Here is a 26,148-nt window from a genome sequence, read left to right as displayed (position 1 = left end):
AGTAACTCTTTTTAAGTGAGTCGATGGATGCCTGAGCAAGGTGTGGAGACAGGCTGGGACTTAGGAATGCAGTTCCAGGAGCTAAAGCAGAAGGAAGAAAGGCAGGAACACCCCGAGCTTGCAGGGACATGGGAGTCACTGGGTTCTCAGATGGTGGCCTGTAAGGTCACCACTGTGAGTTGTTCTGGATGCTACTGTGAAGGATTTGGGCAAGGGGCATGGAAGCTCACCAACAGGAATAATGAGGATCTAGATAACTGAAGACCGTTTTCAACTCTTGATGGATCCCTGGTTGGGAAATGAAGCAGAATCCTGACTTTGAGAGAGGAGGTACCAGGCACTCCTTCTTATTTCCTTGCAAAGTAAATGTCAGTACTTGATCATCTTCATTAAGACCACAATTGTAACCCATGTTGAATATATGGAGAGTTTATCTTTGAAATCTAGACAAAGTTTCCCTGTGGGAAAATAAATGTAACACTGAGAGATTTGAAGAGTAACAGCACATTTCTCTGGGCACCTCATTCTGAGGGCCTAAAGCAATTGTTTTTAGCCTAGTTAAGTTTTTGGAAACATGCATATTATAGAGCTCAGGTAGGACCCAGAGGCCAGTGCTTGCAGGAAGGCGGCTGCAAATGCCACAGGGAGGGGCGTGGCCTCCGTCCTGGACTCGGCTTGAGCCGTGAGCGCACGCGTGCGTGTACGTGTGCGTGTGTGTGTAAATTCTCCAGGAACACAGGGCAGTGAATAAAGCTGAATTTTAAATGTTTTGAAGGCGTAAACTCTGTTTTTTTTGTTGTTGGGTTGGTTTTTGTGTTTTAGGGTTTTTTTGGTTTGTTTTTTAGACCTTACGGTGACGAGCAGTACAGGGCCACATGTGGTGAGGATGCCACCACATTTATGAACAGGGCTCCTGTTGAACGTTTCAATTACATAAAATGGGATCAGAGATCGTAGAACATTTTTCTCTTTTGTATTTCTGCCATGAAAACCGACGTAGTGACCTTTTTCTGTCAGTAGAAATGTTTGGTTTGATTGTTTCTGCTGAGCCCTATGTGATGGTACTTTTTCAGTATCTATTGCAATTAAAAAATTTTAACTTTGTAACGGATTCTTTGGTTCAGTTGTTAATCATGCATCAGTTCCTTTACTACTTTTAGGTTTTTCAATTTAGTGACTAAAAATTATTCTAAACTAAAATATATTGAACAAAATAAATGTTATTTGCTTTCAGCTGATTCATTATAAATTTTACAAGTCACTTATATATACAAACACAGTTTGTAAACTGTAAAGTTCTATAAAATACAAGGTGGTATGTACCTAGTCCATAATAATTGTTGCACTTTTCCTCTTCTTCCCGTGGCCTCTGAAATTTCTACCAGGTCTGTGGCTCAGTTGTTGCTGTGTCACAGCCTCGTGTAAAACGTAAGCAGGTGTTTACACAGGAACGAGGCCCAGAGATGATGCCTGACTTGTTCACGTGCGTTATCTTGTTTAAACCTCAGGACAGTCTTCCTTGTGCTGTTTCCACTTTACAGGTAGGGAAATTAAAACTCAAAGTTGAGGTGGCCTGGCCCAGGTCACATAGTAAGTAATAGAAAGACGGATTGAAACCAACGTCTTGAACTCCTAAAACCACTCTCTTTACATTGGACTACACCGAATTGTTCAGAAGCTTAGGGACTTTCTATGTGGAAGGGAGGACTGGTTTGGAAAAATCTGAGTGTGACTGCATTGTAGTCTGTCCCCCCATTTGTCAAGAATAGCATAGCGCTGACTCATTCCTGACATTCTTCTGTGAACATTTGAAAGTCTGCCCTATGCTCAGGTTTGAAAAAGTTTCTTTTGTCTGTTTTACATGCTAGCTTCAATTCTGACAGTGCTATGATTTACAGGGTAGTCTCTGTCTATTGCTGAAAGCTTGGTGTTAACACTAGCTTTTGGGAATTTTTTTTAAGTTCCCTAATTTAGAGTATTAGCACCTAGTACATGCGAAATTAATTTTTGTAAATTAAGTGCTCTGTGACATAATTTAATCAAATCGATGCTGCTGATTGTTTTTATGTGCAGGAAGTGTAAGTGTTGGATGTTATTGACTTGTTCCTAGTACCTGGCTTACTAGAAATTCTTCTCATTTCAACAATCATGAATAGGGTTCTGTAATCAGTCTCATGTTAGGAGAGACTTTTAGCCATTGAGAGGTTCACGGTTGTGTCTCCCTCGGTATGGTCAGGATGGCTGATGGTCCGGTGCATGAATGGCCACAGCACCCCACTGTGCTGGCTTCTCTCCACCACCATTATTAGGTCATTTGAACTCTCTTTGCCTCTGCTGAGATTTGGGCTACTGAACCATCTGCCTCTCCTCTCTGGCTTCTAAAGGAATTGAGAAAAATACTCTGTGGAGTCGTATAGGTACTGAAATATCTATGTCGTATATTATAGTCTCCAGAGCTAAACTGGCTTCCTAGTCCTAAGCCTTGAGTTGGACTTGACCCCTCGGCTGCAGGGGTCAAGGAGGCCTTGACATGTGGAGGCCCCCTGCAGGGAGCAGCCTGAGACACATCCCAGTCAGAAAAAGCCCACATGAAAAGCAGAGCAGTGAGTACGACAGCAGACTAAACAGGGAATTCACTTTTCCATGCTTTCCAGGCCACACGTATCTGTTACCTTAGCCCTGTGCACCTGTTTCCAGAATGGAGAGTATGCCCACCTTCCCTCTAATCAACCTCCACTAATAGGCGGCAATGCAGTGCTTAATCTACTGAAGAAATTGTGTCACTTACGCCGTTGTTCCCCATACTCTGGGTCTGGCTAGGGACACCTCTGTGACGCTGTCTGAACATGCTCCTCTTGGGCCCCTGCATTTTATTTCCCGGGTACTGCTTATTAGGATCAAGGGAAGTTTGATCAGATTCAGGCTCAGTGATTTTTTTTTTTTTTTTACAATACATCTGACTGTCTCTCCTCATGACATGAAGACTGACCAGAAGATTTGGTCAGCGTGTGACCATCCCTTATAAAGTTCCTGTGAGCATTACACCTGATGGCCTTCGTGGCCATCGATTCTGTCAGGGGCCGCAAAGTGGCCACACCTGACTTCTGCCGTGTCTTCGTTTATTTAGCTGTTATAAAGAAGGCTTTTCCTTGGCTGTTGAGTTACCCTGAGAAATGCTTCCTGCTGGAAAGACAAGAAAACTGCCTCGTTCATTCCCTTTATTTTCCAGGTTTTTTTAAATGGTGAGTTGCCTCCCTGGCCAGATCTTGTTCTTCTGTGCTTTCTTTTTTTGAGCATCATTATGAATTTGTGGATTTTGGTCGACCCAGGTTGGTTGATTGCTAGGGCAGTTTCCCCCACAGACGTCGTCAGCCCTGACCCGGGCCGTCTGAGCAAAGGAATGGGCCTGAGAGGTACGGTCACAGGGACTGCTGCTTTACTTGTTAGTAAAGACAAGCAGGAAAGCGCTGATCCCCTCAGACTGACCCCGGTATGCCAGCATCTTGAGAAGTCCCACGTGTCATCTCCCACCTTACACTTGCGTGTAATCCACAGCATCTCCTCCAAACCTCTGGTCACCTCCCCTCCCCAGCACTGGCCCTGCCCTCGGGGCGCCGCTGCCCCACCGTCCTCAGAGCCACAGCCGTGGTTTCCCCTCAGAGCCATTGTCAAACCGGGCATGGAGGTGAGCTCAGTATCCTTTGCTTCTTGTTAACTCTTACAGACTATTCTCCCTCAGAAACGCATGTGTCAGAACAAGACTCCCCTGCATTTCTGGCTCACTGCCACCCCCAGGCACCCCTCCAAGTTCCAGGTAATTTCCGTGTCCATGGGAGAGGATTCTTCCAACCCCAGCCCCTCTGAGCGGGGCTCTGGCCCTCTTCTCACGCCCCTACAACAGAACTCTGCACGAGAGGCTTGCACCATCAGTCTGCTGCTGGAGATAGCCCTTGCCTGGCCTCCTGCCCGTAGGCCTTGCTGCTGGCCCCCGCTCTGCATGTTGGACGGCCCCAGGTCTCCGTCTTCCCGCCTCTTCCCTGCCGCCAGCCGCCTCCGTGGGGGGTCTTACCGCGTCTCATGCCTTAATTATACGGGCGACTCCCAAATTGTCATCTTAATCGCAGAAGCTTCCCTGAGCTCGACTCTTGGCGGCCAACTACCTCATCAGCACATCCACTCTGGGGGCTCACGGGCATCTTACTGTGCTGAAAAGTGAACCCCTGTTCTCCCCACCAAGCATGCACCTCTCAGTTTCCCCTCTTAGTAAGTAAGTGGTGATTCCTTCCTTCTGGCTGATCGGACCAGCGTCTTTGGGCCTGTTCTGGTGCTGCGCTGCTTCTTCCTCTGTATTCAATCGATTGGCACATCCTAACGGGCTCAGTCCTCTGAATATATTCAGTCCAGCTTCCACACAGCTGCCGTTGTTCAGAGGCACACACTCTGTGCCTGGATTGTTGCAGTAGCCTGGCAGGTCTCCCAGCACCCTTTAACAGCCCCCCAGGAAACCTTTAAAAGCTAAGGCTGATCGCATCACTTCTTTTTACGTGCATCCGCCCCATGTCATTCACAGTGACAGCCAGAGCCCTGACGTGGGCTCCCTGGTGCACACTACCACTGTCAGCATTCCCCACTTCCCCCTCACTCTTCTGTCGCCCTGCCTGACCTCCCTGCTCCTGTGCAAGTGGCCCAGGCTCACCTCTGCAGAGCGGGGCCTGCTCAGCTGCTGTTTGTCGGCCCAGATGTTTTTACTGCCCTCTCCCTCTGCCCGTCAGAGGCTTTTTGCAAGGGACTCCTTCCATATTTAAAGTTGCAGCACCACTGGAAAATACTCCCTGCCCACTTCGGCTCTATTTTTCTCTGTGGCACTTAGTATTGACACACCAGGTAATTTACCTTTTTGTTTATTGTTTTTGCCCCATACTAGAACATAAGTTGATTAAGGTAGGAGTTGGGGGGCCTGTTTCACTGCTGTAAACCAAGCATCTACAGTGTGCCCCGCTCATGGTAGGTGTTCAATAAATGTAAAGTAATCATCTTGAATAAAATAACATACCTAAATAAACAGAAGAGTCCCAACAGCATTTTTATTTAATGGTGTGGGATAATCTTGATATGACTGAAGAAGAGTTATATTTTTTAAAAACTATTTGCTTTTTAAGTCAATATAAAGAATACTCAGGTCAGTTTCGAAATAAAATAAGCAATAGAAAAATGGGACTTAGCTCGCACTTACGTGGTGGTTGCCCCGTGCCAGGTGCCTGGGGAACCCCATGGGACCCTCTTCACAGCTCTCTATGGGGGAAGCCTCTGTTGCTGCCTCATTTTACAAATAAACAAGTTCGGTAACTTTTCCAAGGTCAAAGAATGAGGAGGGGAGCCAGCATCTCAATTCAAATATGTGTCCTTTGTATTCTTTGTGTTTCCATAATTCCATACCTAAAGAATGGGTTTAAGAACAGTAAAATGAAGTCTCTCATATTCTTTACTGGGATTCACCATGTTCATATTTTGGCCCACTAATCTTCGCTCAGGTTTTCCCCCTGGAGCCATTTGAAAGCACTTGCGGGCATGTTGTGCCCCTTAACTTACAAATGTTCCAATGTGTATTTCCTAAGACCAAAGACGTCCTCTTACATGATCACAATGTAATTACTGAAATCAGAAAACTGACTCCTGACAGAATGCTGTCACTTCCCCCACCGTCCGGGTGCCTGTCTCTCCTGTCACATCCCGTGGAGCTCTTGCCCCTGCCCTCATCCTCAGCTCCAGGCCCGGGCTGCTTCCGGCCTGACAGCACGCATTCAGACTTTGCACCAGGCCCCTGTTTTTAACCGACAACCACAAGGAGCTGCACCCTCCTGATGGCGGTGGAAGGTGAAACCCTCAGTAACCAGGTCGGGATCACAGCACAGCGACTGAAATATCACTACGTTGTCTGTTTCTATTCTTCTTGCTTCTGTTCCTAACACGTTGATACCGTCTGTAAGTCCCGGCCATCAATTAATCCCAGCCCTGCTCTCCCTGGGCCACCCCTGAAGTCCTTTCTTGAGGGGATCCCATGGGGATGCAGTTAAGTTTTGCATGTCTCCTGTGTCTTTTCTGCCCCGTGTTCTCAGCACTGCGTCTTCAAGAACTACATCCCCTGTTTTGACTTTGGCAGAAGCCCACTGTTCCCTGTACCATACTGTAATTGTTGCTTCTCCGTGCAGCTGGGCTGTGTTCTTGGTGGGCTGGGCAGCAGCCAGCGTCCAGGGCAGAGGCGACTGTCACAGCTGACAGTATGTGAGCGAGGCAGTGAGTAAGCAGACGATGCTAGGGGGCAGGGGGCTTTTCAGCCTGGGTATTTAGACATCCTCATCGCTAGTTATTGTGTTAAAGTCATCTCTTTAGGGTGTACACTTAAGGTCTGTGAGTCTGTGTCGTTGCTGGTAATTTGGGGAAAATTGCTCATAAAACTCCCACAAATCAGGATCTGCTAGTTTCTGGCAATTTTTTCTTTATGGTTGAATGTCCACAGGATTCTTGAATTATTTATTTGTCTTTGTGTTTTGTCTTGTTTCGTTTTGTTTCAGTTTTGTTATTTGTAAAAATATCTGTAATACCGTCACGTGGCTGGCTCTGCAGAGCTGGGAGAATCGTGTGTCTGGCTAAAAGTTTCTATATCTAGTGCTAATCTTTGCTAAAAGAGAAACTTGTATTTTAAAATATTAGTATTTTTTTTAAAACTGAAGTCAATCAGAGTAAGAAATAAAGTATGCCAATAGTGAAATAAAAGCATTGCAATTTTGTATTTGCTTTTATAGCGCTGCCTTAAAATATGTAACATAAGTTTTCTTTTGTATTTTTGTATGAAATAATGTGTTTCTATTTTTCTCTTTCTTCCTCTTGCCTCTTTATAAAGGAGTCAGTCCCTGCCAACATAAAGTTAAGAAAGCTAGGCGCTTTCTCCCTTTGGTCTTCTGTTCCCATGAGCCTTCTCCTACGGGTACTGCACTCGCTCGCGCCAACTCTCACTAACCGCCGCGCCCCGGCAGCGGGCCTAACCGGACGCTTGTAGATTGTCCTGAGCAGAGTGTGCCTTAACTGGGTGTCAGCGTACGGGCTGTCTGCCGCTCAGCAGCCGTACGGGGGCGACGGTTCACGTTGACCGTCTCTGGGCTGCTCTCCAAGAGAAGACTTTTTGTTTGCCTGTTTGCTGGTTTTTAAATGCATGACAGGGTGAGGCGTGGCTTCCTGGTTTCATTTGTGGGGCCAGCAGGTACCTTGTTTTACACTGTGGGTTTCCTAAAGTAGCATGCAGCTGAGTGAAGGACGGTCGGAGTGAGCCCCAGTCTGCTTGTCATGCTTTGCTGGCAGATACTCGGGGCTGCTGCAGAGTGGAGACAGCCAGGCCATTTAGATCATTTTCTGGAAAGCAAAGAGTATTTGTAATAATCAGAACAGGAATTTCTCCAAACACTGCATGAATTTAAATGGAAACCTGACTTGTTGTACAGCTTATGTGCTGGGCCTGGCCTGGGGCTCTGTGTAATAGGAGCCCACGGCTCCCTGGGGGAGGCTAGGCTTCACCAGGCACATTGATGACTACTTATCTTCATTTTTATCTGACAGGATACAAATTCCCTTTGAGGGGTCCAGGCTATTTTTAGCATTTAACTGTGAGCGCCTATCAGATTAATTTTGCTCAGTATGGTAGAGACCAGCTTTACAGAACTGCTCTGGAACTTTGTATGACGTGTGGACAGGTGGGAACTCGGCATAATGCCCTTACACCAAGTAAACACACTCACTACTGCAGTCGCTCTTTTCACCTTTTGAATTAGACCTGGGGGGTGATTTTTTTGTTTTCCTTGTGCTTTGACTTACTTGTCTTTTTAATAGTGTGTCTCCCTCTCTCCCCTCCCCCCCCCCCCTTCCTCCCCCCCCCCCCCCCCCTTCCTCCCCCCCCCCCTCTCTTTGCATGCTACCTGGATCCGCAGATGAAATTAGTGGGGACGGTAATATTTATTTTCACATTTGTGTTACTAATATGAGAATTATTTATTCATAAATATGGTTCAGTATTTAATGAAAGGCAAAATGTGGTTTTGATCCAAAACAAGTATGAAAAAATGATGATGTGAACAAATGATCTCTTAAAAATTGTTTAGGGCTTTGCCGGTTTCTCTGTCATGTCTCAGTGGTAAATTTGAGTTGTATATACACATAGTGAATTTTCTAGATTTCATAATTAAAACTTTAGGTTTCTAGAACAGTTGTCAAAATGGTACTAGTCAACAAGATTAGTTACACTTGGAAGCTGTAAATGATAGAAGTCCATGGAGGATTTCCCAAGTACGGTGTGTGTGTGTAAAAATAATTCTTAGTTTGGGAGTGGGTAGTAGAAAGGAAGGAACAAAAAGTGATTTTTAAGAATCACACACAAACTAGTTAGAGAAATATGAGCAACAGTGATAAGGACGATTCTTCAAAGGTTTGAGGGCAGCACTTAAAAAATGAGAAATTTGAAAGTCACGTATTGTGTTTTATGTTCCCCACTTCATGTGGTGCCTGCATGAAACTCTATACTCTTTACACTAAACTCAAATTAGGGAGGATTGCATTTTTCCTCATGATTAAAGGAGAGAATGCTTTTACTGAAGATTTCCCCTGTGTCATTTCATGGTAGGATTGATAACTTGAGTAGTGAAAGATCTTACCTAAACATGACTTTGGCAAAGCGTGTCTGGGCCGTGGGGCTGACAGCATAGATACCCACTCCTTGGTAGTTACCGGTTAGTTAGCGGCTGCTGCTGGCACGGACCACCCCCCCCACCCCCCACCACCGTGCGCAGGCACGTGACTCCGGGCGTTGTCCTCTCCGCAGAGCCCGAGAGGGGTCTGACGAGCCCAGGGTGGAGAGACTCCCGAGGCCGAGGCTGCTGCAGGATGTGTGATCAGGAGGGAGACTCCAGCCCCCACTGCCCCATCATGTCACCAGCAGCCTAGTTGACTGGTCCTGAGCAAATTGCTTCATCTTGTGTGTCTTCATCCATAAAAGGTCTCAGCGGTTGTTGTGAGGATTACTGTGAAAGCATGAGAATTTGAACAAATGTTTATAAACACGAGGTTATTCCCACATGCTCTATGTAATGAAACCATTTTCCCACGTTTTACTTTCCCAGTTCTGTCAATCAGTTAGGGCAAGTATTTCTGTTCCCATTTTATAGATGAATAAGCTGGGCCTTAAGGCATTAGTCACTTGGTCTAGGTCAGGGGTCCACAAACTGAGGCCCATGGGCAAGATACAGCCCACCTCTTGTTTTTGTATTGCCCCTGGAGCACAGAATGATTATTACTTTTTTTAATGATTGGGGAAAAATCAAAAGAAGAATAGTATTTTTGGCATCAGAACTCTATGAAATTCATATTTCGGTGTCCACAGGTGAGCCTTTACTGGAGCACAGTCACACCCACTTGTGTCCAGAAGGCTGCTCGGGGTCAGACAGGGGCAGCAGAGACGGTGACCAGCAGAGTCTGAAAGACCCGCTGTCTAAGCTGTGACAGGAAAGAGCTGCTGACCCTGGTCGAGGTCATAAAGCAGTTGATGTGAAAGAGTACAGCGGGGCCCTTCCCAGCTCCCTAGAAGAGAGCTCTTCCCCTGCTTGCCAGGGCCTCTGGGCCAGCATCGCATGGCAGGTACCAGGTGGGAGGGGAGCCCCACGGAGTTGCCCGAGTAGTCTTGTCACTGTAGGGATGTTGCTCTGTGGGACAGATGCCTCGGTCCGGCTCCCTGAGGGAGGACGGCCAGGGGAGCAGGTTTTTAGCATTGCAGGTGTCCAAGCCAGGGCCCAAGCACCACCAGGGGGAAGGGGCCCCATTTTTCTGCCCGGCGAGTAGAGGAGTTGCAACAGAACCACACCACCGACCCCCTCTTCCGTGGAAGGTTGAGCAGATCGTCAGCACCTGAGAAGTATGTGCGCCTGAGGCTTTTGTGAGCTGCACCGGCTCGCGCGCCCCAGACTTGAGCGGCCTCAGGCTGGGTGACCGAGCAGGGGACTGGGACACGGGGCCGCTGTGTCAGGGTCTCTGTAGCCACATGACGCGGCCTGTTTACCGTGCTCTAAGAGGAGAACCTGGCTCTTTTCTCTCCTGATTTCTGAGCTGTCAGTTTCTGTCCTTTTTGCGTTGTCTTCCTCTTTTTGATTTTACCTAACCTTTCAAATTATAATGTTGTACAGGGTTTCAGGAATCTCCATTTTTAAAAATGTTTATTTTGAAGTATTTGATTAATGGACCAGGTACCTTGAAATAGTCTCCCAAATACAGAGGCCCCCATCTTGTGAACATCTCTGGAGCAGAACTCTGCCTGTGTTGGGGGGTGAGGGTAGGTTCCCAAAACATCCCTAGAGGAATCTTCCATAGTTTCATAGCATAGGGTATCTGATCTCACAAATAAAAGTCCCCAGGGGCGCCAGGCTAGCTTAGTCAGGGGAGTGTGCGACTCTTGATCTCGGGGTTGTGAGTTCCAGTCCCACATTAGGTGCAGAGATGACAAAAGAAAAAACCTTTAAAGACAAGTAAGAGTCCCTGTAAACGTTGTGGAGGATAATACGGGACGAGGCTCTGTACCTGAGTGTTGCTATGAATACCAGCCCACCACTGAGTGGCACTGGGATCTTGAGGAACTCACGTGTGCCCTGGGAGCCTCAGTTTCCGGTCTGCAAAGCGGGATGATGATAGCAGTACCACCTCAGTGGATAAGCAATCACAGTTTCTAGCAGTGTCTGCAGTATGGTGCGTTCTCAGTAATGCTGCTGCCATCATCCGTAAGCGGATCTGCCTTCCCTTATTTGTGCCCAGATCTAGAACTTGTTTCCTTTTTTTATGTTTCTTTTCCTTGTATCATGGGGGCAGGCAATTTCAGGCTGGCCTCCAGTTTTTCAGGAGCCCTTAAGTGTGTAAAAATAACTCTCATGTCAGTATCATAAAATCCTATAATCCTAAAAACCAAGAAAGAAGAATAGAGCCAAATCAATATCAAGAATTCTTGGAGAACTATGCAAAGTGTTGGAGCTTGAGAGCCCCTCTGTAGGTCACAGTGACATTTTTGTAGGTCTGTCCCTTCAACAGCAGAGGACACAAGCACTGTTAGCTGCAGTGAAAATTCTCTAGTCCTGTTACACCACAGTACATGGCCTACACCCCAGATGTCACCCTGAGTAATTCCCAGACAGCTTTGATATCCCCAAAGGTTCTATATAGAATTCACATAGCATTGAGAGGGAAAAATTACAGGCTCTTTCTTAGATTGTGTGAATTAATTAAAGCATCTGCAACTTGATTTTTCCCAAATCAGGGTTGTATGCTGGCCTGGTATCTATTAGCCATTTTATTTTTATGGCTTCAGAGTTGTTTCAGAGGTGGTTATTTCGAGTGAGGCTTTTCTAAAAAGAGGCTGTCCCAAAGCCATTACAGTCACTCCAGAGGGGCCGACCCAGAGTCTCAGTAGGCAGGAACCCCTCCGCTGCCAGGTTCTTCCTGTAGAGCCTGCAGAAGAAGCAAAACCGCAAGGAGCTACGATTTTGTGATCAGCTGTCATGTGCAGGTCCACACCTCGACTCGTACGTATCTCCTGTAATCCTCATAACAACCCTGCAAGGTGGCTGTGTGTTCCCATTGTCCGCGTGAGGGTCCAGCTGCAGCACAGACAGGTGAGGGGGCCTCGTGGGAGGCGTGGGCTGCCCCTGAACGCAGGGACTGCGCCTGTCCAGTGCCCCGCAGCTCCACCCCATCCAGGCTGCACGGCCCTGCACGGGCCACATTGTGTCTTTGCCTCAGCTCTAGTCCCCTGACCCCGCGGTTGCAGTGAAGCCGTCCTCTGTTCAGCCAGTGCGGACCTGTGCCGGGCCCCGTGTTAGATGTGGAGAAGTGCTGTGCTCCCCTGGGCTCTCCGTCTGGAGCGGGGCAGACAGTGGCCAAGGAACCAAGGACTGCCAGCTAGCGGGTAGTGATGAGGACTGAGGCAAGCAAATCAGGCAGCATGATGAAGAGTGATGGGGTGGGGGGCAGGTCAGTTGGAGGCGAGGTCTCTGGCTGGGTAACACTTTGGCTGAAACCAGAATTTCTGGCTGAGCCAGCAAGAGCTCCAGCATGTGGTAAGTCCTGGGTGAGAGGCAGCTTCGTGCCCTTCTCCATCAGGCAGGCAGTGACCCCACAGCCATGTGCTGTTGATTGATCCATGGCATCTCCTCAGTAGAGCCTAGAGCCAGGGCCAGGGGTTGGGAACAGGGCAGCGGGGGGAACAGGCAGGGGCCAGGGGTCTGGCAGCTGTCACGGCCAGGGTCCTGCCACCCAGGTTCACCTACCGCATCTGTCCTCTGCAGGTGCATGCTTTGTAGGAAAGAAGGCAGGGAGGGTAGCGTCTGTTGCTTGTGGAAATTCTTCCTTAGGTAGCTTTCTCAGGGGAGGGTATAAATTAGAGAATAAGGAGAGAAGGCAATGAGTAGACGCCATGTGTGTGACATGTTGCTTCTCTTGTCTCAGCTACTCGTGTAGATTCCTCCTCTGCTTGGTCCTTTTTCATAAAGTGCCTTAGTGATTCCCTTCCGCCCCCGAATACCATTTCCCACCGTCCTTCATTAAGCCCGCCTACACAAAAGCAAAGCTGTAGGCTAGGACATGCCCGTTCACTGAGAACAGAATAAGAGGGGGAAACAGAAATAAAAGAATGTAGGGTTGGGGTAGATTGAATGTTTTTCTTTAATCCTCTAAGTAGTGTTACTTAGAACATGTAAGAATGGTAGAGATTATCCACCTTTCATGTAGGACTTAGGAATAGTTTACATTTACTAAATGCTTTAAGGAAAATTGATTTATTGACTTCGTATTCTACCAGCTGAATTTTTTTTTTTTTTACTTTAATCGTTTTTAATTAAGAACTAAATTCTTCCAGTAGCTCTTAGGTCTGACCTCAGTCATTACCATAGCAACACGTGGAACGACTGATACCCTAAGGAGTGTAGACGACATATATTCTCTCTTTTCCATGATTTTAATACCTGAATGAAGTAGTAGGAGCAGCACAAAAGGAAGAACACTTAGCTTTTAGTTTTTCTGGGGTTAAAGGTGGATGCTTGGGCAGATTTTCTCTTTGAAGAGCTCTTCTCAAAGATAATTCAGGAGGTACTGCCCCTCCTCTCCTGGCCCAGCAGCTTAAACCCGTACTCGAGGAGCAGCTAATGCTTTTCCTCGTTACAGAAAAACAGGCAGTGCATAAGTCAGCGTAATTGTTGTCCAAGCGAGGGTAGTTTTCTTCAAAATAATTTTCCCCATTGATGGAGATGGATTTCTAAGTCAGTGTATTACTGAAAGGAGTAGTGGAAACACAGCAACTGCTTGACATCACCTCAGAAAAGAACTCATTTTAATAATGCCATTTCTTGTCATTTCATTCTTTTTGTTAGATCTTTTACCCTTTTGACATTAATGTGTACTCAGACATCTGTGTGCAAAGTGACAGGAGATAAATTCCTGGGCTGCTTCCACCCTGAACAAACGAAATACGTTACCCACTTAATCTACTCAACAGTCAGGCCGTCATTTTTGTTTTCCAAGAGGCCAGCCTTCAGAATCTGCTGTAGAGTCTAGTTATGAATAATGGCAGATTCTCAGTTTTTGAGATACCAGTCTTGTTTGGAGAAATCCCACGAGACTGAAGTGTGGGTTTAAACGTGAATTTGGTGCAGTCAAGGGAGAGTTTTGCAGTCGGTACAGATGGGGGGCTTTGAGTCCTGGTCATAGATGCTCCACGTCTTTCCGTTCTTCACAAGGGCTCTCTGTGCCAGCGCTGTGTGCTCCCCAAGAAACAAGTCTGTGTGTTATAGCAGACTGCACCATGATGTCACTTTTATTTCCATAAATGACTCATGTGTGAGCAAAAATTGGGGAATAGCGTTTTAAGAATATGTTGGCATAGTAGGGGATTTAGGCAACTCATTTTGCGTTTTCTAATTCTATTAAAGGCCAGGAGGTCAAATATTTAACCTCTTCCAACATATCTGCTTCCTTTCCTACAGAAACAGATGATTATGCTGAGATTATAGACGAAGAAGATACCTACACCATGCCCTCAAGTAAGTAGGCTTCTGATTTTGTTCTCGTTCAGATTTGACAGTATTTAACTTTCAAATATCTCACATTTATAAGTTTTAGGTATTGTTTTTTAGAACTATCTTTAATAGCTCATTAAGTGCATGACAGAAATATTCTCTTCAAACTTTAGAATTCTGTTTCATATTTGACTAAGTCTAAAGTCAGAAACCTAAAGCTCAAATATCTGTAGTAAGTCTGCTTAGTTACAGGTTTTTCGTAATCTTGTTTCCTGACTCTATGGTAATACAACCTTTATTGATGACAGAATATCCTCTCTGTAGATGATTGTATTATTTAAAGTTAAATAAATATATACACATGTCTATTCACTTCTTTGAATACACATATTCAATGAATTGCATTTCCCCTTTGAAACTTTGTTCTTTATTGCCATTGACTAACCAGTTAAAAAGAGCTTCCCGCCTCCAGTGCAGCCAGTCCCTGCAGCTCAGGGTGGGAAGTGTGGAGGGGAGAGGCTTCAGTTATACCCCCCTCCCTGCTGCCTAGGAACGCCAGCGTTCTGCTGCTCTGTTGTGTGCTGCTTCTTGACTGAAGAGAACCTGGAAGCCCCAGATCTCGTATTGGAGGATATAGTCCCAGATCTTGAATTGGAGACACACTTGAAATTTCATTCACATTGAAAAAAATGTTGTAGGGGCGCCTGGCTGACTCAGTCAGTAGAGCATGTGACTCTTGATCTCTCAGTCTTACGTCCAGGCCCCATGTGTGGCATAGGGTTTACTTATAAAAAAAAAAAATTTTTTTTTTTTTTTAATGTTTTAAACCAGGGCACCTGGGTGGCTCAGTCGTTAAGCGTCTGCCTTCAGCTGAGGTCATGATCCCAGGGTCCTGGGATCGAGCCCCACATCGGGCTCCCTGCTCGGTGGGAAGCCTGCTTCTCCCTCTCCCACTCCCCCTGCTTATGTTCCCTCTCTCGCTATGTCTTTCCCTGTCAAATAAATAAATAAAATTTTTAAAAGAAAAAGTTTTAAACCTCCCTCTTAAAGAGGCCCAATTATGAGTCTACTGTTCAGCCTCAGAGGCCTTAATAATTCAACATCTGAGGTCCTGATTTCAGTAGAGCCGTACATATTTATAAAATACATGTTTTGGGTACTTTGTTTACCCTGTTGTGTAACTATTTTGAAAGATGCTCTCATTTAGATTAACTGTACACGTTGAAGAGGCATTACCAACATAGACCTGCATTATCCCAGGTGCACCCTGAATCCCCTTGTAAGAGCTCTTGTGTTTAGAAAACAGAAGGAAGAGCTGAAACCTGGGCATTTTGACTTGCAGTAGCAACATGGAAAATGTTTAAATTTAGATTAGCCATTTAGTCATTTATACATCCCTGCAGACTATCCAAATTTGTATTTGTATACTTACTATTCAGTGTTGAGTAGTAAAGGTCCAGACCCCACAAAAATGAGTGATCATGCAGGAATTTACGAGATGGAGATTGAAAAGCATTGTTGACATTACATCGAGGTAATTTGAGGAGATTCAGTTTGCTTGTGTCTAGTCCTCTTTTTTTTTTTTTTTTTTTTACTGATGTTTGTGGTTAAAATATAGCAAAGTAAATGTTGAAATGTACTCTTGGAGTTTGTTGTTGTTAACCTAATTGCTATTAGTTATTTCTAAGCAAGGTCTTCAATTTTTTTCTCCCTTAATTGCAATACAGAAAGCTATGGAATAGATGAAGGTAACAGGATTCCTTTAAAATAACTGCATTTGCTTGCAATTGCAACCTATGGAATGATGTGGGATGTTTCAGTTTTCAGTTAACTTTTATCTTTAAACTACTTTCCATTGGTTTATTCATGCTGTTAAACCAATGGAAGTACTAGCTAAAGTGATTTTAAAGAGGAAAAGAACCATCTAAAATTTGGGTTGGATTTTTCTGTATGGTTTAGAATTTGATAAATCAGGGAGAGATTTTGAAATATTTGACTATCGTTTTATTCCATTGGCGGCTACACTAATGGAATGCGCACAGTGTGGGTCGTGCAGACAGGTTTCCCGGCTGGAGGAAATCAAAATACTAAGTGGTTAATTGGATTAGAATCGATTGACGAGGTTTCTAATGGGTATTTTACTTCCGTGTGCCTCAGCAGCCTACTAAATAATTGGTTTTGTATAAAATCACAGTAACTTAATACATTAATTGGAGGCAAATGCTCTCAAAAATATAAAATACTCTTCATGTATAATGTGATATGTTCAGCCTTGATTCCAAGTCACCTGATTTTGAAATTAGTTTTTAGAAGTGACCTCTTTAAACTCTTTTAGCTCTGTGAATAATATAGATAGGATCATAAGAAAGTGGAAAACTCTTAAACTTTTAAAACAAAGTTTCTCGTGACACAGTTCTTTTGTTGCCTCCATATTTTCAAACCAGTTATTTGTTAAATAATTGCTTTAAATAACTGTGTTTTTTAGCCTTTCATATATTAATACCTAAACTAATAGCACTGATTACTTAAGCATATAATACTACTTGGAGAAACTGTTTAGAAAACTATCAGATATAAACTAAATCAACATTAAAAATATGAAAAATCTACCTTTAATAGAACTCACATGGTTTTGGTAGTTCACGCGATGCCGTAACAGTTTATGTAATTCCTTTAAAAATACCGTTTAAGAGAATTCCACTCTGTTTAAAGCATTTTCATAGAATGATGTGCCACCAGTGCGATTTGTACTCAGGGATGATAATGAAACAAAAAGCGCATCAAGTGTAATTTCGACATTTGGAATATTGTACTTACGTATATCGTGTTTTGCAGCCAGGGATTATGAGATTCAGAGAGAAAGAATCGAGCTTGGACGGTGCATTGGGGAAGGCCAGTTTGGAGACGTCCATCAAGGCGTCTATATGAGCCCAGTAAGTCCTCTGCGGTGACCAGAAACCTGAGCTACTTTTGACTGTTGCCTCTTGTCTTCATGAGTCCTCAGTTCTTTGAGCTTGTCTTTTACAAAGCTCGTCATACATGTCCGCCTACTTGCTATATTCAGAAACAGAAAAATGGCACACTAAGCTGTTAGAGGGCTGGGTCTGTCTTTTATTCATTTTAATCTCTCAGCCTCTCTCCTCAGTAACAGATTCCACAGTGATTGTTCCATTGCACAGAATCGACAAATAGATGACCAGCGTCAACAGCAGGTGGCCAGTATTCTTGCTTACCTGCGTCCTCAAGAAAAGAATATTCATTTACCCCAAACTGCCCTCCAAAAGAGATCAACACATTTAAAAAATTTTTTCTTTAATAAGAGCTTTCTTGAGGTATAAATCACATACTATAAAATTCACTTCTTTAAAACATAAAATTCAGTGGTTTTCTTAGAATATTGCTAGAGCTGTACAGTCCACTGCCCAGTCCATTCTAGAACATTTTCTTTGCCCCAGAAGGAGGTCCCCACATCCATTAGCAGTCACTCCCATATCACCCTCCCCCTGGCCCCTGGCAACCACTCATGTGCTTTCTGCCTCTGTAGATTAGCCTGTTCTGGATGTTTCATGTCAGTGGACTCATATGATATGTGGCCTTTCATGATGGGTTCTTCCCGTTGGCATGTTTTCAGGGGTCATCTACATTGTAGCGTGTATCAGGACTTCATTTCTTGTCCCTGCCAAATAACATTCGATCGTATGGATAGACCACTTTTTGTTTGTCCATTTTTCTGTTGATGGTCATTTGGGGTGTTACCATGTCTTAGCTGTTACGAGTAATGCCTCTGTGAACACTCCTGTACAGTTTGTGTGTGAGTAGTTTTCAGTTCTCTTGAGTAGCTATCTGGGAGTGGAATTCCTGGGTCACGTGGTAACTGTTCCACTCTTTGACTAACTGCCAGACTGTCTCCAAAGAAGCTATCCATTTCCATTCTGAGCAGCAGCGGGTAAGAGTGCCCATTTCTCTGCATCCCTACCAGCACTGGTTATCATATGTGTTTTTATTAGATCGGTAATTTTAAAACAGAGGGTGGCTCAGTTGGTTAAATGTCCAACTCGGTTTCAGCTCAGGCCTTGATCTCAGGGTTGTGAGTTCCAGCCCCACGTTGGGCTCCACATCTAGCATGGAGCCTACTTTTAAAAAAAAGAGAAAATAATAGTACATACTTGCTCAAGAAACTTTTTTAACTAGAATAGTAACAGGTGTACACAGATGGTGCTAAGAAGAGTGTACAGACTGTCCCCAACTTACAATGTTTGGACTTAAGGGTGGTTCAACTTAGAGATTTTCGACTTTATGATGATGCAAAAGTGACTTGCATGCAGTAGAAACCATACTTGGAATTTTGAACTTGGATCCTGTTGAAGGCTAGGGGGATGCACATCCCCTGTCCTTATGCAGGGGGGCGGCAGCGATCGTGAGGGCCCATCACCAACAGACTGACAACCATTCTGCGCCCACACAGCCGTTCTGTTTGTCAGTTTCAGTGGAGGAGTCAATAAATTGCATGAGCTGTCAACACTTCATTATAAAGTACACTTTGTGGGAAATGGTTCTGCCCAACTGCAGGCCCATGTGAACGCTTCCACACATGGGTGAGGTGGGTGTGGCTCAGCTGTGTTGTTTGGGAGGTTAGGTGTACCACACGCACTTTCAGCTCAGGATGTTTTCAACTTATGATGGGTTTATCCGGACGTAACTCCATTGTGAGTCAAGGAAGGTCTATAGTAACACAGATGATTGACCTTCTGTGTCACCCCTGCTTTGGAAACTGCAAATGGCATTTTTCCATAGTAACTCCATATCTGTCACTTTTTCACATCCTTCACACGTGCACTAGTGACATAGTGATCATTACTTTTGTAACCAAAGAGCTAAAGGGTTTTTTTTTTGTTTTTTGTTTCTGTCAGGAATAACAGACAGTTGCCACCAATGTCTAAACAAATTAGAGGTTCCATTTTTTAAAACTTCAGTTTTGAAAGCCTCTGCCTTTTGTACTTACATACAATTCTATCATTTATTATGTATTTCTAGCTGTTAACTTCTCTTCAGTTGTTTTTTTTTTTACTCTGTGTTATCTTCCTAATTCTCCTAACTCTGTTCTTTGGGGCAAAATGCAGTAGGAAAAGCCGTGGATCTAAGGTTACTCAGAGACTTCCTAACTCTTAGACTTGGCTGCACCCACCTGAGATGGGAGGGAGGTGCGGCTTCTTGACTCGGGATTCTGGCAATTGAACTCGGTACCCTCAGAGCTCCCTGCAGTCTCTAGAATTCAGTGACTTACCAGGACCACACAGATAAAGGCAGGGTTCATGGGCTTGATTTCATGCATTTTTAAAATAACTAATCCAGGGGCGCCTAGGTGACTCAGTCGTTAAGCGTCTGCCTTCGGCTCTGGTCATGATCCCAGGGTCCTGGGATCGAGCCCCGCATCGGGTTCCCTGCTCAGCGGGGAGCGTGCTTCTCCCTCTCCCACTCCCCCTGCTTGTGTTCCCTCTCTCGCTGTGTCTCTGTCAAATAAATAAAAATCTAAAAAAAATAAATAAATAAATAAAATAATCCATTTCAGTTGTGAAAATACAAGAGAACCTTTTTTTTAATATCCATTGTCTAGTGTTTATTAAATATTTGTTGAATGAGTCCCAGCCCCCAGAAAAATACCAGGGTTCACACTTTTTGTTGAGTATCTTCCTGATACATGTTGTACATGAGTGTTTATTTTGTTTTTAATGTGGGTGTCTAATTTTATAGTGCAAAGGAATCTACTCATTTCTTGGGGCTCCTATTAAGTCCTTTTTCCAGATTATGTTCTTTAGTGTTCTATAAGATCAAGTAACAGTTCTTCAAGGATTTTTACTAATCATCAGACTGCAGCTCAGCACACATGTCACGGCCAGGAATCTGCCACCGGAGACTCCAGTAATTATTTCAGCAACAATTTCTCAGTCACCTACCATGTGACAGTGAAGTGATGGGGATATGAAAATGAACAAAACAGGCACAATTTCTGCTCTCACGGAACTTAAATCTCTCGGAGACAGAAAGGAACAGACAAAAACAAATTGTCGAGCGGGGAAGAAGTGCTCTGAGGAAGCATGGGCAAGAGGAGGTCGGGGTGCTCTCCCCGTGAGATGGCAGAAGAAGACCTTCTGATAGGTGACCTGGAGCAGAGCCCTGAAGCAAGAGGGGAGCAGTCCACAGGAGGCCAGTGTGGCCACAGTGGTGTGCGTGGGGAGGGCCACGGAAGGAGAAGAGACGGGGTCGGGGACCTGGAGTTCATTCTCAGAGCTAGTGAACATGGAGTCCCATCTGGAGGCTTGTTCACACGCACTGTTGCCTTCATTTGGCAGGGTGATCGGGCTTCTTTCTTATTATTTGAACCTCTGCTGATCACTTGCACATTCTTTCATCATTATTATCTTAGGCTTAAAAAATCTGCTTTTAAATCTTTTTCTCTTAATGAATCCCAGAATAGCCCTTCTCTGGATTTATTTAAGTCTTTTAAAGGTTCACTCATTGTTAATAATTTAGAGCCTAATCATATCTTTTATGGAGGCATACTGGACACCAATGTGGTATTTTCAGGGACATTGAAAAGACCTCTCTCTCCCCTAAATATTGCTTGTATTTTAAAGGTTTTTTAAAGTCACACCTTGAGCAATAACCCAGCTCTGTTTGAATCTGCCTCTTTTTAAAAGTTTTTTAGGCAAAAAAACAACAAAAAACCAACTTTGCTTAGGTTCTGGTCTTGCTCACTTTGATTTTTTTTTAATTTTATTTATTTGAGAGGGAGAATGAGAGAGACAGAGAGCATGAGAGAGGGGAGGGTCAGAGGGAGAAGCAGACGCCCCGCTGAGCAGGGAGCCCGACGTGGGACTCAATCCCGGGACCCCAGGATCATGACCTGAGCCGAAGGCAGTCGCTTAACCAACTGAGCCACCCAGGCGCCCCTGGTCTTGCTCACTTTGAACTGACTTCTCCAACATTCCGGTCTCTGTGGCCAGCCCCTCACAGCTCAGCACTCCCCAGGCTTCTGTCCAGTTTGGGGGCAGACAGCCACAAGTGCTACTCCACGGACAGATGCGAAGACCCTGGTTCTGTTCACATATGGCCCCTTATACAGGTGCCCCCCGCAGAATCTTAGGTCCAGCATCATTTGAAACTGTGAGTTTTAGAGAGCAGGACTTTTTGGCATGTCCTCAGACTGTCTTGGTTAAAGGATCATGGACACTATTTGAGTATGAATTCACAGGATTGATGATGGTTTTGTGGTCTTACAGAAGTTTCTGTTGTTGTTATTCAGAATTCCTGTTAAAAAGGACATTTTGGGTCATTTCTAGATTATACCAATTGGCCCTGTGTTTAGATGGAGATAGAATTCATGGTCCTGGTCCTAAAGAAGTTTACCATCTAGTTAAGGAAAACAAAGACTAACTCATTCAAAGCAGAGTAGTTACATCTTAGCGTGGTTTATGGCTAGTACGTCTAAGAAGGCTCTAAGCCCGGACATTTAGCAGACAGACACTCTGTGGTAGCCCCGACTGTGCTGCAGGGACAGGCCACCGTTACCACCTGGAATCCTGCATGCAGGCATGCCTCCTCTGCAGGTTAAGAAAGCGACCCATGTCTGTGTTAGAGTCATTTTGCTGTTTGTATTTCTCTTGTTTGAAAATGTTTAGTATTCTGGAATCATATGGTATGCAATTAGTGTGAAATCTAAAATTAATACAGTTTAAGGTAGTTTTAAGATATGCCACAGCTGACTTGTAAATGGCATCTGCATTCAAAAGAAAGGTTTTAATAGCGTTCATTAACTCTGCAGATACGTACTGAGCACCTACTGTGAACTCAGTACTGTTGTAAGCGGAACTTCTTGGCAAACAAGACAACAAGGTACCTGTGCCTTGAAACTTAAATTTCAGTGATGGGAAATAGTAATGATGTAAATGACAGTGTACATTATGTGTATATTGTAATATATAATAAAAATGTGTAGAATAGTGACATTGCAATAACCTGAAGGGCCTGTGACGCGGACAGTTCTGTGCTTGGAGCTTGTGGTGAGGGTTGGGCAGAGCGGCAGGGAGCTAGAGTGCAGGGCAGGCGGCTGGGCGCTGTTTTAGACGGGACGGTTTGACCAAGGATCTCAGCACAGCTTTCCGGGGGAAGAGCTTTCCAGTCAGGCAGAACAAGAAGGGCAGCCATGGGAAATGATGTTGGAGCATAGAAAATAAGGCTGGGTGTGAGAGGTTTGAGTAAAGAGGGACGCTGCGGGGGGCCTGACCCGAGAGCTGACGGTTTCTTACTTCCGGTCTGTGTCTGAAGGCCTGAGACCCAACATAGCCAGTGCAGGTGTAGTCCAAAGGGGAGGAAAGAAAGCAGTGTCCCAGCTCAAAGGTAATTGGGCAAGAGGAACTTCCTCTTATTTAGGAGAGGATCAACTTTTTGTTCTATTCAGGCCTTCAGCTGATCGAATGAGGCCCACCACATTAGGGAGGGCAAACTGCTTCACTCAGTCTATCAGTTTGCGTGTTAAATCCATCCAGAAACACTCAGAATATGCTTGACCAAGTATCTGGGCACGCTGTGGCCCAGTCACCGTGACACATAAAATGAACCATCATAGTGGGATATCTGGAGTGTTGTTTAGGTCGTATCAAGTTTAAAGTAACTTCGCTACATCCTCGTCAAGACAGGGCTTGGGAGGGTTGGATATCAGTCTGGGCTGAAAGACGAAGTGAGGACTGGAGAGAGAATCTGGAAGTCAGCGTAGAGGTAGGACTTGGCGCTCAGTGAGGTCGCCTTGCATCAAGCTGGCCATGGGATTGAGCCCTGGGATGTTCCCGCCCTGAGGAGACAGGAAGCAATGTCTCGTCTTCCCACTGTCCTCCTGGCCAGTCTTTTCTGCCTGAGGCTGCTGTTGACATGGACAGCGACTCACGATCCAGTAGCAAGGACTCTTCTGAGAGAGCTTGGCAAATCCAGGCTTCATCAACACTCGAGAATCTAGAGTGGGCACTGCTTCAGAGCCGGGTCTTGTGACATCCATCCCGAGCTGTTGCCACCCACTGCTGCTCATCACATACACATTGCCGCGGTCCCTGTTGCAGAGGGGACATGCCACTTACAGCAGGACGACCTTGGGCAAGCGGCTGAACCTGTCAGCCTCTGCTGACCTGTCTGTAAAATGGGTATCCTGGACCTCTCCGTGCCTTGTCAGGCTCTCTTACAGATAACCTGTAGGCCCAGTGAGATAATTTACAAAAAGGACAGAAAGGTTCAAAACCTACTGAGAAAACTAGTGACAGCAAGACTATACAGCCCTCCTCCGGGGCCTCGTGGCTGAATGCTCCTCACGCCTGTGTGACGGCGCCTTCGTCTGTCCTCCCCCCTCTCGGGACCCTCTGGTGAGGGTGTCCGTGCGCCATGTTCTCCCGCTTCTCTCCCTCCCACCTTGTTCTCGTCTCTCCTGCCTCCTTAACAGAGTGCGGGGCACCTTAGGAAAATCTCCGGTGTGAAGAATACGTGGTTCTGGCAGAGACAACGTAGAGCCAAGGATAAGATAAGCAATTAAGTTGCTAATTATAATCATGCGTGGTATTCCGTCGAGGCTTGGAATGACCTCATTTCTTGTCTTTCTTAAGCTCTGTCTTTTGAACTTATTCAAGAAAGCGTCGGCTTCTTTGGCAAGCAGGTCCACACGCCTTCTTGGTCTCTGTCCACCTTGCCGGTCACCCTCTTAGTCTGCTGCGTGTCTCCCCGTCTCCGCAGGGTGCCCGGGTGCAGTGCTCACGCCCCCGGCCGTGAGGATCTCCTCCAGCCCGAATCGGACCCTGAACTCCGCCCAGATTCTCCTTCCCCGCTCTCCTGTGTGCCACGCTGGCTCCCTGCCATCTCCTGCCGCTCACGTCCCAGTCCTATAGCTGAGCTGCCTCTTCCCTTTGTCTCACCAGAAACCTGAACTCAGCGTCTCAACACCCCACCCCGCCCCGGGCTTGTCCCGGCCGCCAGCCCGTCACCACGCCAGCCCTCAGGCCCCAGAGGGTCTGTGACCCCGGCTGTGCCCCTGGCCAGCTCTTGGCCAGTCCCACCCTCCCTCCTTTGGTTCTTCTGTCCTGGTCTCTGCCTCACATATCCTGACACGCTCCTTCCTCGTCCACAGCACTGCTGCCCACTAAGGTACCCTGTGACCCGCTGGTTTCTTGTGTGTGTTGTCAGTTCTTAGTGGGAAGGTAACCTTGAGCAGAACAGGGAACTTCGCTGCCTTTTGTTCACTGGTATATCCTGAGCATCTGGAAGGCTGCCTGGCACGTAGCAGAAAGTGAATGTTTGTGGCACGATGAGTGAATGAATTAACCTACAACATGTTAATGTGCCTGGACTTTTTTTCTGGGGATTTTGTAGAGTATTTGAAGTGTTCCTCTCTTGAGATTTTCAATTCTGATTCTGTCTGGTCCAGAATCCACATAGTTGCCAAACACACAGCTTTTCATGAACGTGCCCATTGATTCATTAAGAGGAGCTCTTTTTGCATGTGTGTGTGATTCTGAAATTTCCCTAACACAGGAGAATCCAGCTTTGGCGGTTGCAATTAAAACATGTAAAAACTGTACTTCGGACAGCGTGAGAGAGAAATTCCTTCAAGAAGCCTGTAAGTTTCTAGAAATTTCTGTGGAACCCCATGTGATTTTTTTTTTTATCTGTGAAATACAAGCCGTCTCTGAAGAAGTAAGAAAAATAATATTCTGACTTGTCTGTGACAACTACAGTTACTATCTTGCCTTGCAAATTAATACCTGTATCTGCAGAGGCACATATCCACACGTTGCTCCAGGTAAGCCACGATGTTTGGGGTGTAAAGGTAGACAGGTCTACTGTCCCCATATCCTTCGGTACCTGTGCCGTTGGGCATCCTGGCACTGGGATTGGGCAGATGTAGAAATGAGTCCAGCCTGGGTGCCACCAGGCCCTAGAGTTGGGGGTGAGCAGGACAGACGCGGTCCCCGCCTGAGGGAGCCCACAGACCAGGGAGAGAGCCGGGACCATGACCGGTGCCCCGCCCCTGCTGCACTGTTGCCCCTTCGGCTCCCCGCTCACACGTACGGGATGAGACTTCGGGGAGGGCCATGCGTGGGTGGCTGCTCTCTGCTGAGTGCACACTCGTGGAGAGCCAGGACCTTGTCCTGTTTGTACACATCTCTTTCCACCTGCCCTCAGGCTGGGATGTCCTTCCTGCTTTCACATCTGACCGTGTGCTTAGAGTAGTTTTTCCTCAGGAGGGTTTGTCACAGGACCACGTTTTCTCCTTCCTAAGTATTTGAAACTAAATAAACGTTGCCTAGAAATGAGTATTGCCCCTCTCTAGGCTTTAAGCTCCACGGGGCTAGGACCGTGTCTGCTGTACTCACTGCTCAGGCCCAGTGCCCAGCGCAGCACTGAACCCGTGAGAGGCGCTCAGTGGACACTGGTCCTGTGATTGAATCTCGGTGTCCTTCATTACATGGACATGGAACAAATGCCTTCTACCCTCCATTTCAGGAAATATTTACCACCCAACAGTCCAATAAATTAATAAGTCATAGAGTAAGTCATATTGACCTTATCAGTATCATTTTCATCAAAATCGTATTGTACTTTCATCAAAATAAAGAAGTCTGTCTTTAATCCTGTTCCCGTATCTCTGTATCCGGTATCTTAAGGACGAGACGAATCCTGGCAATGACTTCTGTCTCAACTAGTTTATTTCTACAGACCGCCTAGGCCAAGAAAACACAGAACACATCAGCCACCCTTACCTACTACTCTATCAAAAGAATAACCGTGGACTACTGTTTTTCCCTAGTAACAATGCGCCAGTTTGACCACCCTCACATTGTGAAGCTGATTGGTGTCATCACGGAGAACCCTGTCTGGATAATCATGGAGCTGTGCACGCTTGGAGAGGTACCCTAATCCTCGGACCGGGCCTGGCGGGGCAACTGCCAGCCCATTTGTCACAGTGTCAACGAAACGATAGTCTCGTGCTTGGCATTCGTTCAGCCCACCCTGGGTGTTTGGT

The 26,148-nt window shown here is 45.7% G+C and overlaps 1 protein-coding gene across 12 annotated transcripts in view; it reads left to right on the top strand.

Moving 5' to 3' along the window:
- PTK2 (protein tyrosine kinase 2) overlaps window positions 1-26,148 on the top strand; it is a 254,549-nt gene that overhangs the window by 167,429 nt on the left and 60,972 nt on the right. For 8 of the 12 annotated variants that reach the window (XM_073893261.1, XM_073893260.1, XM_073893259.1 and 5 more), the window contains 6 exons: window positions 7,980-7,997; window positions 14,058-14,114; window positions 15,818-15,838; window positions 16,926-17,023; window positions 24,657-24,741; window positions 25,933-26,033. In XM_073893261.1, coding sequence (XP_073749362.1) covers window positions 7,980-7,997; window positions 14,058-14,114; window positions 15,818-15,838; window positions 16,926-17,023; window positions 24,657-24,741; window positions 25,933-26,033 — 380 coding nt within the window. The remainder of the gene's footprint in view (window positions 1-7,979; window positions 7,998-14,057; window positions 14,115-15,817; window positions 15,839-16,925; window positions 17,024-24,656; window positions 24,742-25,932; window positions 26,034-26,148) is intronic. The other 4 variants (XR_012378376.1, XM_025871182.2, XM_073893256.1 and 1 more) reach the window with 3 other exon arrangements.

This window comes from Callorhinus ursinus, unplaced genomic scaffold (assembly GCF_003265705.2).
Source record: "Callorhinus ursinus isolate GAN/ISIS: 27379988/994484 unplaced genomic scaffold, GSC_fseal_2.0 scaffold5, whole genome shotgun sequence".
Classification (NCBI taxonomy): Eukaryota; Metazoa; Chordata; class Mammalia; order Carnivora; family Otariidae; genus Callorhinus; species Callorhinus ursinus.
This window is presented reverse-complemented; position numbering and strand designations above follow the sequence as displayed.